At 34.4% G+C, this 19,756-nt stretch overlaps 1 protein-coding gene across 2 annotated transcripts in view; it reads left to right on the top strand.

Moving 5' to 3' along the window:
• The window catches only part of Mmp2 (Matrix metalloproteinase 2), a 168,085-nt gene extending 157,027 nt beyond the window's left edge, over positions 1-11,058 (top strand). For both annotated transcript variants that reach the window (XM_017612904.1, XM_017612903.1), the window contains exons 6-8: positions 3,865-4,400; positions 10,029-10,170; positions 10,231-11,058. In XM_017612904.1, the coding sequence (XP_017468393.1) occupies positions 3,865-4,400; positions 10,029-10,170; positions 10,231-10,799 (1,247 nt within the window). In that variant the 3' untranslated portion in view covers positions 10,800-11,058. The remainder of the gene's footprint in view (positions 1-3,864; positions 4,401-10,028; positions 10,171-10,230) is intronic.
• The last annotated feature ends 8,698 nt before the right edge of the window (positions 11,059-19,756 follow it).

The raw sequence follows: 19,756 nt of genomic DNA on the forward strand, positions 1-19,756 counted from the left end.
AATATTTATTATAATTTCTGTTGCTTGAAAAAGCGCTTTGCTTTTGCTGTAAATTTTCATGAGGAAATAAATATACGAGCATTTTTTTCTTGAGAGCTGCAAACTGATTTAAGAAATTTTGGTAGAAGAAAATTTCTTTTCCATTTCTCGTCCGTCGTTTTATATGAATTTTTCGTTTTTCTTGAGAGTTCAGTTAATTTTTTCGGAACTCGAAATATTAAAAAAATTTAGCAATCGTGAAAAATCACCATCTATCGAAAACCAGAAACCAGAAATCGAAAAAATGAACATAAAAGTGCAAAAATTCATGGAATCAATAAATTTATTTTTACTGACTCTTTTTTAAAATTTTTTATTAGGTACTTTTGAAAGTTGAGCGCATCTTGAGTTTATAGAACTTTTTATTAAACAAGTAGTTTTTAAGGAAAGAACACAACCGACTTCAATTCTCATAAACAAATTTAGGGGTACCGTTAATTTTTTCATGATCCAATCATCGGATCTCTAAACCAAATTACGGGACGACCCTCGAGGTACCATCAATAAAAAAAGGATTATTGAAATCGGTTCACGTGGTAAAAAAGTTATGTATTCCGGCGAATTGATAACCTCCCCTTTTTTGAAGTCGGTTAAAAGTGTTTGAGTTCTGTTAATCTTATGTAAATAAAGTGCAGTTTATGAATTTTAAAACGTTTATTTATTTATTACATACTGTACATAAAACTTGCATAAATGTATTTTAAAGAGCGTATTATCAAGAAAATTTTCAGTATTTTCCGGTGATATATCTTCAGAAATATAAAACCCCCCCTAAAATATATTCCTGGGTGCGCCCCTGTATACGTATATAGTAAAAAATCACTTTGTATTGCCTGAATACCTGAAGAAGCTTTCATTGCCGTTTTTGATTTATCTTTAAAGAAAACTTAGAAATAGCTTGGAAATATGAAATATTAAATAGCGTTTATAACTTTGCGCACATAAAAAAGAAAAAGCGACAATTTTAAGAGTATATTGCAAGAAAACGGTAAATTTTTGGGCAAATATTGTAGTGACGTATAATTTTATCTTCTTTCATTTGGTACTAAATACTTCTTTGTACTTTGAAATTAATTTTTTGAATTAATCTCCAATATCGACAAAAATTACTACATTGTGCGGTGGGTCGCGGAAGATTTCAAGGGGGTCGCGAATCGATCCAAAAACTATCAGAAACAATTGAATAAACTATCAGAAAAGATAAGAAGAACATAAGGTTAATGACATCTCCATTCAATCCTGACATTGAGATTGTATTCTTACTTAAAAACAGCAATTTTACATATTGATATATATTGTAATAACCAGGGAACGGATTTTATGGAAATTTCCTTTTCTTTGGCTAAAGAGATAGAGCATACTCGATTAAGTACGTACACGAATAGATTTCCCTCATTCCATATATACACATTTCATGTTGCCTTTTTTAAGATATTGCCTTTTTTGCCTTGTCTACTTTTAATTGTAAATTAAATTGTCAAGAAAAAGGCCTTTATTCTTGATGATAGGAAAGTTTTAAACGTTCCATATTTAAATTGGGCGTCACTTGTATCAACTCACGTCGAGCGGACGTTTAGTGCATTCAAGGCTCTTCTTTGCGAAAATCGAATGAAAATGATGCCGGAAAAGTTCAAACTGCATCTTGTGCTTCAATGTTACTAACACTATAGAGATTAAAGTTTTGTGAATTAAATACTCGAAAGAAGAAAATAGTCAAAGATTCAAAGTAAAAATGTTTCATATAATGAAACTAGTTCATAGTTATTCTCTTTTCACTTGTAAAATAAACATTTCTAAAATAAATGTATTTTTTGGTTATTTTTCGGCTTTTGTCTTTTTTAGTGCCTTATTTTGCCTTTTTTGCGATATCTAGTGCCTTTTCCTGCTTATTTTGCTATTTTATTTTGCCTTTTGTATAGGTTTTTAGGTCTCTGTTAATAACAATCATGAAACAAGTATTTAAAGGTAAACCCGTTCAGTCAAAATTCGTCGGCCATCATTTATTTAAGAAGTTTGCTGTTTTATAAAATTTAAATTTTCAGAGCAACTCAAATACCAAATAAAATGGCAGACTTAAAGCTGGGTTATGCAAGACTTAGACTTGATTGATTTTATTTTATTTTCTGTCTGTATTTGAAAGTTTGTTTTTCGATTGCCAGATGAATTACATTTATACAAAAAATCACGTTTGTATGGCATATTTGTAAGTATTTTATCAAAAAATTAACTTGCAGTTAGAAATTTAACTTAGAAAGCAAAATATATAGTTCTCCAAGTTTCTAAGTGAAGTTGTTTATTTAGGTAACTACATACACGCGTTGCTCAATTGCCAGATATTCAATTTTCAAGTCAAGTCAAGTCAAGTCTAAGTCTTGCATAACTGAGCTTTAAAACATTTTTGTTATGTTAGCGAACTTCAAAAATGTTCAGGCTGCCTCTTATCGGTCTTATCTTTAAATTTTTGTATCATGATGACAATTTTCTCAACTGTAACACCGAGTAACAGTCAATTTTGCACAGAAAAAAATTAATATATTCGCGAAACTAGGGGCCAAAAATAAGGATAATACGTTTTTAGTTTCTCTCTCTGACGTAGGATTTTATTAAAAGGACTTTGAAATATCAAAGATACAATTAATACAAAAAATAATTTAAAAAAACTCTATGCAATGTAGAAACACAATATGGGGATCGAATAATGGGCTGGTTCCAGCCCTCAAAAAAACGAAAAATTCAAAATAACGCACAAGAAATGGAAAAGAAATTTTCTGCTATCAAAATTTCTTAAATCAGTTTGCAGCTCTTAAGAAAATTTAATTCAAAAGCCAAGTGATTTTTAAAGCAACAGAAATTATGAAAAATATTTCTTGTGATTTTTCATAAGAGCTGGATTCAAAGCATAAAAATAAAATTTTGTAGAAGAATTAAAACAGTTTAAATTTTTGGTGCATAACGACGAGTAAGTATTAAAAATACTATTTTGAAATTTTTCATTATTTATTAAAAAAAAAAAAAAAATAAATATATTTATATAAATATGCTGAGGACTAGTATATCGACCACATCCTCGAATTTCGTCGTAAAAAAAATTAAATTTGATTAAATGGGCATTTTCAAAACCTATCCGACCTTGGGAATCTTTATGTTTTAATTCTACAGAATTGTCGCTTTTATTTGGTACCCATATTATTATTCCACATTGCACTGAATTTTTTTAAATAATTTTTTGGATCAATCATATTTTTGAAAGTCCTTTTCAAAAAATCCTGACGTCAGAGAAAAAAAACTAAAAACACGTGATTGGTTCGTGTGTTTTGAATTTTTGTTGTGACAAACGGTGTAATCATATCCAAACCGTATAAATTTCTTTGGCTGATATTATTTCTGCAACTTTTTAATTTTTCAACGGATTTTAGACTTTGATAGCTTTCTAGATAGGAAATTTCGTTTATGGGATCGGGAATAAAACACCTCTTTTTTCTACATTTCGCGCACTTTCATACTTTCCCGGCTGTGCGCTGCCACTAAATTTATCCGATCGCCAACAAATTTTATTTTGGAAGCATTAAGGCTAAAAGGAAACTTTTTCTGCCAGGCGGTTTGAAATTTATTTTTAACCGATTTGAACCGATGGACCGTGGAGTTATTACGATATGGAAAGCTGGATCGCCAGTTGGAAAAGATTGGGAACTACTGTTCTATATTATTAAAAGTGTGGGGATAGTTTTCAAAACATCTATACAGTCTGCATACATACATATGTACATATGTATATACATATAAATTATTCAAAAACTAAAGTCCGACATCTTGTTTTACTTTCAGCAACAAATTTTCTCGGCGTGGCAGTTCATGAGTTTGGACATTCTTTGGGCCTAGGACATTCTTCTGACAAAAATGCCATTATGTACCCATGGTACCACGATAATGATGTAGACATTAATCTACCCGATGATGATCGTTATGCCATTCAACAATTGTACGGCGCTAAGGAAAAGACCTGGGGTCCATTTAAACCACAACCACGCCCACAAACTACACCCACCACAACAACCACAACGCGGCGTCCTCTCGTTTACTACCCACAATATCCACAACAGCCACAATACCCATCCTACGATCCCTACTATCCACGGCGGCAGTATCCCTATAATCCACATCATCGCAATCGTGAGCCAGTAACCACCAGTACCACTACCACCACGTACAGACCACGTACCGACTCGCCGCCACGGCCAACTAAAAATTGGTCGCAGCGTCGTCACCCAACGAAGCCTAAAAAATTAAAGCCAGACACGTGTCAAACCAGTTATGATGCCATTTCCATTATTCGACGCGAAATATTCATATTTCGTGGACAGGTAATATTCGTCATACAAATGTACATATCGTGGATTTCATGTCAACTTGTCAACCTAAATACATATGTCAAAACCGGATATTTCTTCACCAAACTTTGCACATAATATTATTATCTTTAACGTTCATCTTGAATTATTTTAGAACTACTATTTTTTTTGTTTCAAAATGGCGGACCAAACTATCTGAAGAACGCCCTATCACAGAATTCCGTTCAAAAACGCCCTATCCCACTTCAAAATGTATTGAAAATGTGCTGATATAGGGCGTTTTTGAATCGGCAGCTGAGATAGGACGTTTTTGAAACGAATTCTGTAATAGAGCGTTCTTCAACTAAATTCTGAAATAGGGCGTTCTTGAAAAGTTTTTTGAGATAGTGCGTTTTCGAACTGGCTGCCAAAATAGGTCGATCTTCCACTCAGCAGTCCATTTACTTTCTACTTTTTAGTCTTGTATGTATAAAATTTTGCAATAGATATTACATTATTACTGAATACCAACTGCTCCCCAAAAACTAGTTACCAACTGGTCCTAAACTAATTACCAACACAGGGCCCCCGTACCCCATGTGGTTCCCAAGGCACTCCACCCAATTCACCCACTGAGACAAACACCATGTGTTCGTCTTCAAAAATTTTTGCTGGGCTATGCATTACATCTTCGCAAATTTTACCCCTACCGAAACCNAAAATAGGTCGATCTTCCACTCAGCAGTCCATTTACTTTCTACTTTTTAGTCTTGTATGTATAAAATTTTGCAATAGATATTACATATTACTGAATACCAACTGCCCCCAAAAACTAGTTACCAACTGGTCCTAAACTGATTACCAACACAGGGCCCCCGTACCCCATGTGGTTCCCAAGTCACTCCACCCAATTCACCCACTGAGACAAACACCATGTGTTCGTCTTCAAAAATGTTTGCTGGGCTATGCATTACATCTTCGCAAATTTTACCCCTACCGAAACCAAAGATGTAAACAGATCAATAATTCAACGAAATTCCGATACATAAGCACTGTATTTTATCAGACTTTATATTCTCTTTCAACATACACTCATGCTTATATGAATGCACATACCAGGGATGTTGCGAATATTTGCATTCGCATTCGTTATGCNGAACGAAATTCCGATACATAAGCACTGTATTTTATCAGACTTTATATTCTCTTTCAACATACACTCATGCTTATATGAATGCACATACCAGTGATGTTGCGAATATTTGCATTCGCATTCGTTATGCGAATGAATCGCATCATTTTACACATTCGCATTGACATCAAATGATACGAATGTTTTGCGAATGCGATTGTGTACATGGGCAGAGAGTCCACTCTAATATTGTTGAAATGGCTCTAAGGGCCGGTTACTCAAAGTCTGGTAAACACTAATCTCCAGTTGAACATCGTTATCGACATCTTCGGCTGCATGTATATAACAGGGAGTTGGTAAGGTCGATAACGATGTTTAATCAAAGATTATTTTTAACGAGACATTGAGTAATCAGCCCTAAGTCTGTCTAACCAGTGTGCGGACAATAACCGTAGTATATCAAGCAACATTGATGGGCCTTCACCAAGTTCTGCTAAAAGTTTTATAAGCAACCTTGAAATAATTTTAAATTCCTCCAGCGAAAGCGAAGCCTCGAATGTAGAATCTGGAGACATTAAAAAATATGGAATTAAACCTCAATTGAAGGCCTATCTTAAAGAAAAACGAGCTCCTCTAGGTGAAAATCCTCTCGACTGGTGGAACACTAAACTAAAATACGACAAAATGACAGATCTTGTCCGCAAATATTTGAGCGCTCCACCCGTCAGCGTTACAAGTGAGCAATTGTTCAGTGCAGCCGGACTTATATACGAGCCTCTAAGAAATCGCCTCATAGAAGAAATGGCAGCACAATTACTTACTTTGAAATATAATATGCCTAACGCTCGTATCTTTTTTCGAACAAAAAGCTGTGTGTTACTGCGAAAAAATCCCGTTTCGCAGTATCTCCATTAAAAATAAAAGCATTACATTACATTACGTTTTCAAACAGTTTTCGAATAAAATAAAGGAATTCCTGCCATTCAATTAATATTGCCTATAATATGTGTGGTATCACCACTTAGTCCTTTTATACTTTACTATATGTAATTTCAAGAATTCATTGAGTTCGTGTTTCAAATTCTGATTTTTCTATTTTTTCTGATTTCTGTGATTTCATAAAAAGATATTGTAACTTTCTGGAATACAGACAATATTAAAATATATACATATATATATTATTAAATAAACATTTGGTTAAATATTATAAACCATAATTGGTGACCTCATGACAACAAAACATTTTCACGCAGAGGAATTAAATTTCTTACTGCCTAAATTTGACCAATCAATTTCTGGAACAAAGGCTGATAAGCTTATTCGATTGGAGGCAGCTTTCAAGGAACGTTTTCCTAGTAAAAATAATAATGACGCAGACTTTTCACAAGTACTACAGGAATTCGGATACAGAGGAACTATCGTTTTCGAGGATTGCAATTTATTACAATTTAATGGTTCGTCAGCAATAGGACCCACCATTGAATCCGGATCTTCAGCAATAGGAGCTACCGTTGAAACCATCTTGGGTAACATGGATGTGCAGCAAATGCGAGATATTCTCAAAAGTATGCAAGATGAAATGTTAGTTTTGAATGAACGTCTCGCTCAATTTGAATTTACATCTCGAAATACATCAAGCTCGCAATCTTTGGAATATAAATCGACTAAATATTAACAGTATCTAGTTTTTGGAAAGATGATCCGAATTTATGGTTTGCAATTTTAGAGAGAAAATTTCAAATTCATAACATAACTACTGACGAAATTAGATTTAATAAGGTAATTGATGTTTTTATAGAGTATATGCTCCAAATATTGCAGTGCTTCAAGAGCCATTGAATGAATTTCAACGAAATTCGCCAAGTAAATACAAGAAAATAGTATGGACAGAAAATCAATCTAAAGCGTTTGATGATATTAAGGAAGCTTTATCCAATGCTATCCTTTTAACTCATCCCTCTCCAAATAAAAAATTAGGCTTGTTTGTAGATGCATCCGGAACATCCCTTGGAGGAGTAGTTCAACAATTGGAAAATGAAATTTGGCAGCCACTGGGATTTTTCTCTAAAATGTTATCTTCTCCCCAAAGGAAGTATTCCGCTTATGATAGAGAATTACTAGCTATTTATGAATGTATCAAACATTTTCGCTATATGTTAGAAGGAAGAATTTTTACCATTTTTACAGATCATAAGCCTATTACATTTGCTTTTACAAAGAAAATAGACAGTTTTTCTCCAAGGCAATTTAGATACCTAGATTTTATTTCGCAGTTCTCAACAAAAATTCAACATATTAAAGGAAAGGAAAATGTTGTTGCAGATTTTCTTTGAATTGAAACGATTGAAATTACCAGTGATTTGTTAGTAGAATTGGCTGTGTCTCAAGGAAAAGATGACGAAATTCAAAGTATATTACAATCACGAAACTCATCACTTGTCTTAGAAAAATTACAAGTTATGAACAATAGATTATGGTGTGATATTTCAACCGGGAAACCTCGCCCGTTTGTACCCAAGGATATGCGTAACAGGGTATTTCAAAATTTTCATCACCTTTCTCATCCTGGAACCAGAGCCTCGCTGAAATTAATTAAAAGTAAATTTATCTGGCCAAGTATTAACAAAGACGTAACAAATTGGGTAAGGTCTTGCATTAATTGCCAAAAATCAAAAGTTACTCGTCATTGCATAAAACCAATATCAGAGTATCCATTACCGGAAAAGGGGTTTGACCATGTAAATATAGATATAGTTGGGCCTTTACCCCCTTCCAATGGATATCGGTTTTGCTTAACTTGTGTTGACAGATTTTCAAGATGGCCTGAAGTAATTTTTCTCAAAGATATAAGAGCTGAAACGGTAGCCAAAGCATTTTATCAAGACTGGATCTGTAGATTTGGAATACCACTCAGAATTTCTACGGACCAAGGAAAACAATTCGAGTCGCAGCTGTTTAATGAACTAGCTAGATTCATTGGTTCACAACATATACGTACTACAGCATATCATCCCCAGTCAAATGGTTTAGTAGAAAGATTTCATCGAACTTTAAAAGCTTCTCTACGTTGTAAAGGGGAAACTAAATGGACGGAGATGATACCAAGTATTCTATTGGGAATAAGATGCAGTGTTAAAGAAGATATTGGGTTAGCACCATGTGATATAGTGTTTGGTTCATCATTACGCTTACCTGTGGAGTATTTTGAGGATTCACCCGAAGCATTGCATACTGAATTTGTACAACATTTGAAGAAAAAGATAAGGGATATTAAGCCTGTTAATGGATCAAACCACTCTAAGAGCAAACATTTTGTATATAAAACCTTGGAGAAAGCAACTCACGTTTTTGTGAGAGAAGAAGGATTACTAACAGCACTCCAATCGCCTTATTCGGGGCCACATAAGGTCCTTTCAAGAGAACGAGATTATTTTTTGATCGATATTGATGGAAAAAACAAAAACATTTCTATAAATAGACTAAAACCAGCTTTCAACACACTTTATTGAGGAAGGAAAGTATTGTGGTATCACCACTTAGTCCTTTTATACTTTACTATATGTAATTTCAAGAATTCATTGAGTTCGTGTTTCAAATTCTGATTTTTCTATTTTTTCTGATTTCTGTGATTTCATAAAAAGATATTGTAACTTTCTGGAATACAGACAATATTAAAATATATACATATATATATTATTAAATAAACATTTGGTTAAATATTATAAACCATAATATGTTACTCAGAATTAATCTACAGTAAGCTGGACTCACAATCTGCTCATAAAATTGATGTGGTATTCAATCACGTTACGCGGTATGTTTTTGGGTTGGCGAAATACGATCATATATCTGAATGAAAATCGCTGCTCTTGGGACGCGGTATTTCTGATTACTTGAAGGCTACGACGAGGTTGATGTCTAGACTTTTTATAGGAACTTTGATTATAGCAAAGGTATCTGGACAAACAACATTGCAAGTTGATAAAAGCGTTGTAATAAAAAAAATTTTCGAACATAGTACTTTGTATGGAAATACTGCCTGAGACTGTCAGCAAAAAAAGCTTGAGATATTGTGGTCCGCCATTTGGAAACAAAAAAAAGATAGTTCCGGAAAGATTTGAGATGAAAGAACACATGTCAAATTACACGAGAGCAGAAATTACACGCGCAAACCACTTTCTTGTAGTTATAAATGGGAATAGGGGAGTTGTAAAAAATACGCAAAAATTGCAAAATCAATACACGGTAACTCCAACAACATGCAAGCAACAAATGCATTTACAATCAAACCTCTGTTCATGTATACACATATCTTCTACATTCGTGTAATTTGTTTGAAATTTTGTTGCGCGGATAATTTAACCCCTCGTGTAATTTGGGCCAATCTATGCAAAGTTTGCTGAAAAAATATCCGTTTTCAAAATATGTATTTAGGGGACCTGGTTGACAAGGAATACACGATATATGTATGCATGTTAAAACATACGTAGCATTCTTATCACTTATTCACATTTCTAATCTACATCCAGTTTCTTTGGCGCATTGGAGATCGTGGTCTTTATGAAGGCTTTCCAACCGAAACTCGTCGCTTGTGGACCCAATTGCCCGAAAACTACACCAAAATTGACGCCGTGTATGAGAATCAAGATCGAAAAATTGTATTCTTTATAGGTAAGTTTCACATTTTCTGGTTTGTCTATATTTATTTATAACCGACTTTGCTTATCTCAGGCCGCTATTACTATGTCTTCGATTCAGTGACGCTAGTACGGGGCTACCCGCAACCTCTCACTTCTTTAGGTCTGCCGCCGTCATTGACCCACATAGATGCCGCATTCGTTTGGGGCCATAACAACCGCACCTACTTTACAAGTGGCACCTTATATTGGCGATTAGATGACGAAACCGGAAGAGTTGAACTGGACTACCCGCGAGATATGTCGATATGGCGCGGAGTAGGTTACAACATAGACGCTGCATTCCAGTATAGCAATCGTAAGACATACTTTTTCAAAGGCTACGGTTACTGGGAATTCAACGATGATGTAATGGAGGTAGCGCATCCACGTCCAAAACTCAGTGCACGCAAGTGGATGAATTGTCAGCGGCGAGTCAACGAAGTCGATGAGGAACAAACTTGGACGGCACCCCTCATCTCTGAACGAAACGATACAATAAATCCAGATTTAACCGGCGGTATCAGCGGTATTCGGAATCACGCCGGGCGGTGGGCTTTCTTATGGAATGTGCTACTACCCGCAATTTGTTGGTGGTGGTCAGCTTTGGCGACGATAGACTGATTGAGCATGCCATCATCCCGTTTGATAGAATAATGAATCCTCATGTTTTCACAAAATGTCTAATGTGTGACATTCGGTTTAAAAACCTTACATATTTAGGCTTAATTTCGAATTCATAAACGTATGCAATAATAATCATTCGTATTAAAACACATATAACTAAAACTAGCCACTTAGTATATTTTAAGTAGAAGCGAAACTTTTTTTCATTCAATATAAACGAATTTTGTTATTCTCCTTTAATTTACATACACATACATATACAGTGACGAGCAAAACTGTAACATGGTTTAACACTTTTTGTTTCAACCACCGCTATATTTCCAAGTTCTAACGACTTTCATCCTTTTGTTGAATATTCTTCTTGGTACGTCCCTACTCCCTCTCTCATAATGATTTGAAGTCAATACAACAACAATAAAAAAACCAGCAGACCAAAATGTAAATTAAGGCAGATGTTACAGTTTTGCACTCACTCTCAGTTTTTCATTTGACAGTTATCTTTTACTTAGTTGGAAGTCAGATGACTTCTTTCTATATTGTAATTTATTGAAGAAGTGATCACCAGTAAATAACATAGTTAATCAGGAACCATAAATGTAAATAATAGATTTACTGCGGAAAGGCGGAAACGCACGAAAAGTGGCAAAAAAATTTGGAATTTGGTACTTAAAAATGTTAAGAGTTGGAAAAAATATAGCCTAAAGTGTTCCCAAGGACAAAGGAAGTCTGTTAAAAAATATTACGGTACGATATCTTGTGAACTTAGCAACAAGTACCGATGCAGCCACTATTACAGAAGCGCTTAAGGTATTAAAATTGAATGCAAATCAGTAGATAGCGAGGCGAAGAATTGCCAAATTGAACGCTAAGGCATAATAAAAGATCAAAAGATCATTTTGATCAAAATACATGTGCGAGTGTGGCAGCATTTCGATGCATCGCACGAAAACCGAACCGTTGCCTATTGGGATATGTTAGGCCGTTCAGAATGCAATAAAAAACATATTTTTAAGTTTCAATTGAATGTTATTTGGTCGGACAAGACTAAATTAATCGCTTTCAATCAGATGGTCGGGCATGGTATTGGTTCAAAGACCCAAATTAAGCCTAAGCGCATCATGTACTGCAAACTGTGAATCACAGTGGTAGGATCTTAATTGTTTGGGGTTGTATTTCAAAAATTTTGTTGGTCCGTTAGTACGCATTATGCGTAAGGAACAGTATCTGTTCATATTTCAACAAAATTTGCAAGATGTAGTCGAAAAATGAGAGTTTCTGCTGAAAAATCACCCAAAACATACTGCATATGTTCGCAAAGACTGGATACAAAAGCAAAAATTTGCTAATTTGAAATGACCTCCACAAACCGCGGACTTGAATCTCATCGAGAATTTGCGAAATCAACTAAAAGCACAGCTTAATAAGTATCAAAGTCCGTAAAATCGAGTACATGAGCTGTGAAAGCAAACTAAGGATATACCTCCAGAATTTTTACAGAGATACAAATAAGGTATGCCAAATCACATCCAGGAACTGAAACAGGCAAAAGAGTACTGAACATTGTGTTAGTAGTTCTTTTTTTTCGTGGAAATTGTTAAAAGCTCTTTAAAATATATGAGTGCAAAACTGTAACATCTGCCTTAATTTACATTTTTGTCTGCTGATTTTTTTATTGTTGTTGTATTGACTTCAAATCATTATGAGAGAGGGAGTAGGGATGTACCAACAAGAATATTCAACAAAAGGATGAAAGTCGTTAGAACTTGGAAATATAGCGGTGGCTGAAACAAAAAGTGTTAAACCATGTTACAGTTTTGCTCGTCACTGTATGTACATAAATATGTACGTTCATATATCCTGCAAATACAATATACCTACGATTAACGATTTTCGAGTCACAATTTGACAATAGATAGGATCAACATAAACATCACTTTAGATAAGCAACCATGGGCGTAGCCAGGTAGCGGCGGGGGGAGGCAGCTACAAAGGGAAGGAGAAAATTTGAAAAATCAATAATAATAAAAAATACTAAATTGTGCGTAATCGAATTCGTAACTATCCTCGCAATTTCCACATAAAGCCTGCGTTTTTCATCGTTGATACAATGAAGTAAGCACAGCGTTAAGCATTGAATTGGTACAGAATTGAATGAAACACCTATTTGAGTGTCTCTTACAATTAAATGTTCTAGTGAAAAGGTACAAAAGAACTCGAAGCATTTTCAACAGTTCTATGACCTAGGTATGGGAAGTTAACTCATTCCGAAGAACTTGTCCGAAGAATATTTGAAACATATTGAATATAGATCTATATATTTTGAGTGCTTTTCCATGCACAACAGCGACTGTGGAGCGATCGTTTAGTTCACTATGTAGAGTAGAAACTTGGTTCAGAAGCACTCAGGAGGAGAAAGGCTTTCTGGACTATGCCTCATGAGCGTCCATAGGAAACTCGTTACCGAAAACCGCGAGTAGATTCAGGAGGAAATAATCGAAAAGTTTGCTGAAAATCGTTATTAGCGTAAGAATGATTGAATAAAAAATATATCAAAAAAATTAGCAAGTATATTTAGTTTGCCCTCCCCCCCCAACATCAGATCCTGGCTACGCCCTTGTAAGCAACTACATATGTATTTAGGTATGGGTGTGTTCAGAAATTCATCAAACCAAAGCATCAGACGCATTTATTTCTAAACTATAATTGATGGAAATGTCCAATATGCGCAACCACGGTTAAATACCTAATTGGAAGTTAGTTGCGTAAATAAGGCATTTCCATCAGTTATAGTTTAGAAGTAAAAGAGACTGATGCTTTGGCTTGATGCATTTCTGAACGCACCATATGTCTCTATGTAATATATAGTGGTCGTATCTGAGGGTTGTTTAAACAGACCTTCGAGAAATCACACTCTTTCCTATAAATACATGCAAATGCAAATATGTATGTGATGCTGTAACATAGCTGCAAACCATACTTTCAGAGTAATCTGAATAGTAGAGAAATCTTAAAGAATTCATACAGAAACCACTATATCCTTTTCCGATTTTATGCCGAATTTTTTAATATGAAATATACGTATTGTGCACACTTCGATTCTTCTACGAAATTTCGAAAGAAAATCAGTAAGGTAATGATAATAATGATGTACTACAAAGAAAGCTTTCAGAATTTTCTTTACGAATCTGTGTTAAGTCCTTCGTATGATTTTCTTATTAATTCGCAAAGAAATTGTTACCACATATGTGATCTGTACCCAGACAAGTTTCAAATTTATGTATTTTCGTTTTTTCTAGAAAAACATTGATAAGTAACGTTTTCTTTCATTTGAAGTAACAACAACAAAAACATTTCAACTGCTGATTTCTCGATTCCGAGCACAAAATGTGTTTTTGCGTTCCTCACGCTCTGGGCCCTTTACCTAATTACCGGACCTAGCCCGTGGCGCGTGTGAAACAGATCAACAACTTACAAAGAAATATGATTATTTGGTTACGAAAAACCGAATAAGTCCGGCGGCATCTTTTCAACGATTAAATTATTTTTGTAATTCATAAACCAATCACCAAAACTGCCTTTTCACCTATGTCCATAGGTATGTACATATGTATATACATACATACGTAATATCGTTTTACGCACAATAGATCACTCTAGAGGTTGCGCTGCGTTTGGCCCATAATAATAATATATACATTTGTAATACTATATTTCCATAAATTTATACATACAAAAACATATATTCTACATATGTATGTACCTACATGCATAGGTTTTGTACACATTTTTTTAACTGATTTTCTAAATAAGCATGAAAAATGTGATATTACCCTAGTTAAGTCAATGCCAGCAAATTTTTGTACACCTCGTTTTTACCATGTGTAAGTTAAACTAGGTTCACACAAATTTAGTTTTATATACCCAATAGTTTATTTTGTAAATCGTATGTTTAACATAACTTAAATAAGATCGTATTTCAAAAATAAATCAATTGAAAAATGTATTTTACATTACATTTTATTCCCAAATGCAAAGTGTGATTCGTAAGTATTTATAATGTATTACTATGATATTAATATCAGAATACGGGTATTAAAAGGAAGGTGTTTGAGTAAACTTTAATACTAACATAATATTTTTTAGTAGGGTTGCCACCGATCTATTAACTAAGATGATAAATTTGTGCTCTGCCATTACCGCATGAAAGACAGAGTAAATAGTAAGAATATCTAAAATAAAGGAACTATTTTTATGTACTTATGTTTAATAAAATTAAGCAAGAGAATATTTTATTACTTTTCTCGCATCTCAGCAATCTAATAAATTATACCTGCGCAAAAAATAATTAAGCACTACCTTTTTCATCATTTTCTGGCTTTAGATTTTTTACCGAAAACAATGTGTAACACGTCCTTTGTACTACAAAGGATTATCCACTCAACACGCATTGCGAAGCTTATTTATGTAAAATCTCTTTTATGCAGACCAGAAAATGTAAGCATAGAAAATTTTAAGCGCAGTTTACTTGGAGGGGAAGTTGCAGATTCTTGTTGGAAAATTGCATATTAAACAATGCTTTTTTTATTTTAAATAAGTGGCAACCATGTCCAAGAACACACCAACCTATCTTTAATAAAAAAAAAATAATGGTGTGTGGACAAACTCAGCCAAAGATTCCTTGGAGACACTAGTCAAAACTCACTTCCCGGGCTGCACTCCAGGTCCAACCGCTCCATGTTCCACTAGTTCGAACCGACAAACAGAAGGTTTTGGACTCTATTGTGAGCAGGGAAAAGAGCATGAATGCTATAAGCCCGTTTTCCCCTTTCAAATCCGCTGGACCGAATTGCAAAATTCGGCAAAGCTATAGGGCAGGGCTGGCAAACCTAAGGCACGCGAGCCATTGATGGCACGCAACAAAATAATTTGGGCACGGTATTAATTTAATTGATGACCCAATACCTCAAATACTAGTAGTAGTTACTACCTAATCGAAACAGTCTCTTTTTCGTTAAAATTGGAGACCAAAGCTAGATATATTCACAACCAACAATATAGCCCAAAAGTTCAAAAAATACGGACATTAATCAACAAAATCCACAAAAGACATTCGATTCTTGAATTCCAGTGCATCATTAATCAACAGGCTTTGTGTGGAAAGCATTGTCTCGCCTTCGTTGTAAAATAATGGGCGTAGTCACAAAAATAGTGAACACCGTGTCTTCGCAGGCATTAAATAAACGAAGGCTTGAGTCTTATAAGAGGCTTGTAAAGTTTATGGTTTTTACGGATATATGCCAACAATTATTAAATTTGAGCGTAAAGTTTCAAGGTGCCAATAAAACTGCTTTAATTATGATAGATCTCATTCGCGCCTTTGAAAGTTTTAGGTAAAGATATTGGCCCCTATTATGAGTTGCATTCGATCTTCGACTGTGATTGAAAGTGCTGAGCGAACGAATTTTCATTTGGTATTATAGCGCTCATTCGATGAAGAATAGCGCTATTGTGAATTTCGCTCGTTTAGGTTGTTCACAATAGTATATTTTTTACCGCTGAGAAGCTTTGTTTACAGATCAAGCAAACTAAATAGCGTGCTTATACATATGTATATATACATATATTTATGCAAATTAAAATGAAATAAAAAAGAAAGCGAGTTTATAAAACCGTGGTAATTAGCACAACGGAGTTCTGGTTGAACGATTCGTCAGAGGATGACGGCTTAAAAAACTGACCAGGAGCATAAAACGTGAGAGTTTAAGTGCAGTATTTCGAATATATTTTGACATACAATATATTTAAGAAATTTTGTGATCCAAATCTATCTAAAATATATTAAAACTATAAACAGCTCCATGATTTTGTTTTCAGAGATCGTGCCAACAGCGTATAGGGATTTTCTTTCATATGTAAAACCAGACTTTCGAGCTTGTGTTTACTATTCACGACGCTAGAACTGCTTGAAATTAATACAAATTGTTTAAAATTAGTGTCTAGCCGCCATAAAGTAAGAAAACAAATGCAAAATCATACAATTTTTACATTTTCTAACATTTCGCTACACCAACGAAAGCAAAATTCTGTTCGACAGAAAATTCTATACTCAACGAAAATTTCGACACGCTTGTATAGCTCATAATACGAATTTCACTTTCGATCTTCGATAGCCAGCGAAGATCGAAAATCGAATGCAACTCATAATAGGGACCATTGTTTCCAAAAATTACAAATATTTCCCAAACATAAAAAAAAATAAAATCGGATTTAGATTTACATGAAAAACCAGACGTTGGAAAAGGCACCATAGAGTTTTCTCATCGAAGAAATTTCATCGAGGTTTTCTGAATTCAAGGAATTATCGGAAACACTCAAATTGATTGCGCATCAGGATGTGACTTCACTTGATAAACTGAACTTGGCTAAATTTGATTGGTTGAAAATCTAAGATTTTGAAATGCAGCTGATTGAGTTCCAATGTAATTTAACATGGGCTAAAAACTTTGCCGAAACAAGCAAAGCGTCAATCGAATTAAAAAGGGCATCAGCCAATTTGACCAGAAATGCTAATAACTACTAAAATTTTAGAAACTTCACATTCAATTCCAGACATATTAGCTGTCTGCAGAAGCTGGCATTTGCTATCTTGACATTATTTTTATCTACCTATGCATGTGCGTCCCTACCACTTACCACGTAAAGTACTCAGCAACATTTAAGAGGCGATAAATTCGTTCTTTTAAACATTTTTGTATGATTTATTTGTCAATTAATAGGAGCGTTCCTTATCTCCCAGAAATAGTCAGAAAAAGTCCGAAGTAGTCAGATTTAGTCCAAAAAACGTTCCTTAACTCGGAAATGACAGCAAAAATGAGAGAGCAACAGTCAGTGAGAGCGACTCTCATCAGTCCGAAGTAGTCAGATTTAGTCAGAAGAATTTTTTCTGGCAAAATCCTGAAAAGTGTCAAACTCAACTGAATTTAAATTAACGGAAATTAAAGAATACGCAAAAAGTGCGAATAATCTAAAAAGTAAAGAAATGAATTGAAATTGGAAGAAGGCAAAAAATAATTGATATAGCAAGTGTTTATTGTGCTTGTGCTTGTGTGAATGTGTTTTGTACATACATTTCTGTTCTTATTTGACGTTAGTTTTGTTGTTGCCATTCTTTTGACTAAAAATTTGGTTTTTTGCGTTCCTTTACTTTTCGTGTTATTCTCTTTTAGTGAGCGCATTTTGCTTATGCTCTGGCATTTTGACACTTTTCAGATTTTAGTCCAAGAAGATAAGGAATGAACCTAATGTCTCCATGAGCGGTGATAAGTCGTGATTGTTTGTTGGCACGTCATGGCTACTTTGAATATTTATTTGGAAATAGTGGCACGTATGTATATGTATAGACGTTCGCCGGCCCTGCTATAGGGTAAGAAATAAGAACACTTGTTCCTTCCATTGTGTTCGTGGCCGCCCTTGCCTTCGTTGTCCACCCATGGGTGTGGAGTCGAAGGATCTTTTCACCGGAACGCTAACCTGGGAAAACTGAGCAAAATACTCTTCTTTGTACAATCAAGACTTTCAGAAAAACTTGGTTTTATCAATTTCCCAGAAAAAAAGTGAAAATACAGTGTAATTATAGCTACATAATTATATTTGTATTGAAATATGTATGCTCTTTGAAGGAAGTTCGTATATGGGAGGTTCCATGGGAAACTGAACCTCAGTGGAAAAATTATTTTCTTTATAAAACTAACAAACGTGTGGATAAAACATTTGCAAAAATCTTGAATCAACCAAAATATATAGTAGAACTCATCTGCTTTTAATACAATTTTGTTATATATTAAATTATGTGATTGCATTATCTATATTATGAGTTATTATTTAGCAGTATTAGTCATGTCCCACCCGTGACAAAAAAAGCTAAAAGTTGTTATATTTAATTAAAGAAGTTGAATTTGTGTTTACATTTTAACCAGTTTTAATTTTCTCCTTTGTTTATTTAATGTTTATGGTTTTTTTATAAAAGTCTAGCACATTACATAACCAAAACCACATAAATGCACATTTCAAACTTCGTGTAGAAAATTATAAAAATTCCACAACCTTTAACAATTACACCCCAAAGTTTTAAACTTTTTGTTTAGAATTTTTAGAAAAGTTTTAGGTATGCAGTTTTATAGCCTATTAAATTTAAATAGGTAAAAGTCTAAATTTCAAGACGCTAGGAAATAGCTTTGATTGTAAAATTTTTTTGGCTAACGGTGCTAGGCATTTTCTTCTATATAAACGGCACTATCCTAAGATAGAACGTGAGTCAATTGAACACCTACTTGGCTTCTTATTTTTTTTTTAATAACTAATCTTTAATATGGACCACACTAAAAGCTCCTTTTCATACAAAAATTCGTACGTGTCACACCCGTGACAAACGTTGTCCCACCCAAGAGAGAGGAATTTCGGATTTTTTTTTATAATAAAGCAGTAATTTTTGTTGTAGTTCTTGCTTTCTTTGTATTCGTGGTTCTTTTTTTATTGTAAGATATCAAGTTCACACAGAAAAGTGATATAAATTCGCAGAGTTTCGGTCAAATATGTATATCTGCTCCAAAAAGCAGGTTCTTTTTTTTTGCCGAGTTCAGCAAAGCAAGCCAGTCGTTTCTCTTCTTCCAACTGACGCCAATTTGAAACGCCAAGTGAAGCCAAGTCCTTCTCCACCTGATTTTTCCATCGCAGTGGGAGCCTCCCTCATCCTCTGCTACCACCGGCGGGCTCAGAGTTGAATACTTTCAGAACTGGAGCTGGCCAAGCCAGCGGAGCCGCTCTATTTTAACTCGCTGCCTTATGTCCATGTCGTTGTAAAGCTCATACAGCTCATCGTTCCATCGTCAGCGTTGGAATCACCCATATGTATATTAAACTGTCCCAATATATGGAAAAAACTTTTAATTTGCATT

The sequence above is a fragment of the Rhagoletis zephyria genome, unplaced genomic scaffold, assembly GCF_001687245.7.
Source record: "Rhagoletis zephyria isolate East Lansing unplaced genomic scaffold, Rhagoletis_zephyria_1.1 Rzeph_scaffold_00586, whole genome shotgun sequence".
Classification (NCBI taxonomy): Eukaryota; Metazoa; Arthropoda; class Insecta; order Diptera; family Tephritidae; genus Rhagoletis; species Rhagoletis zephyria.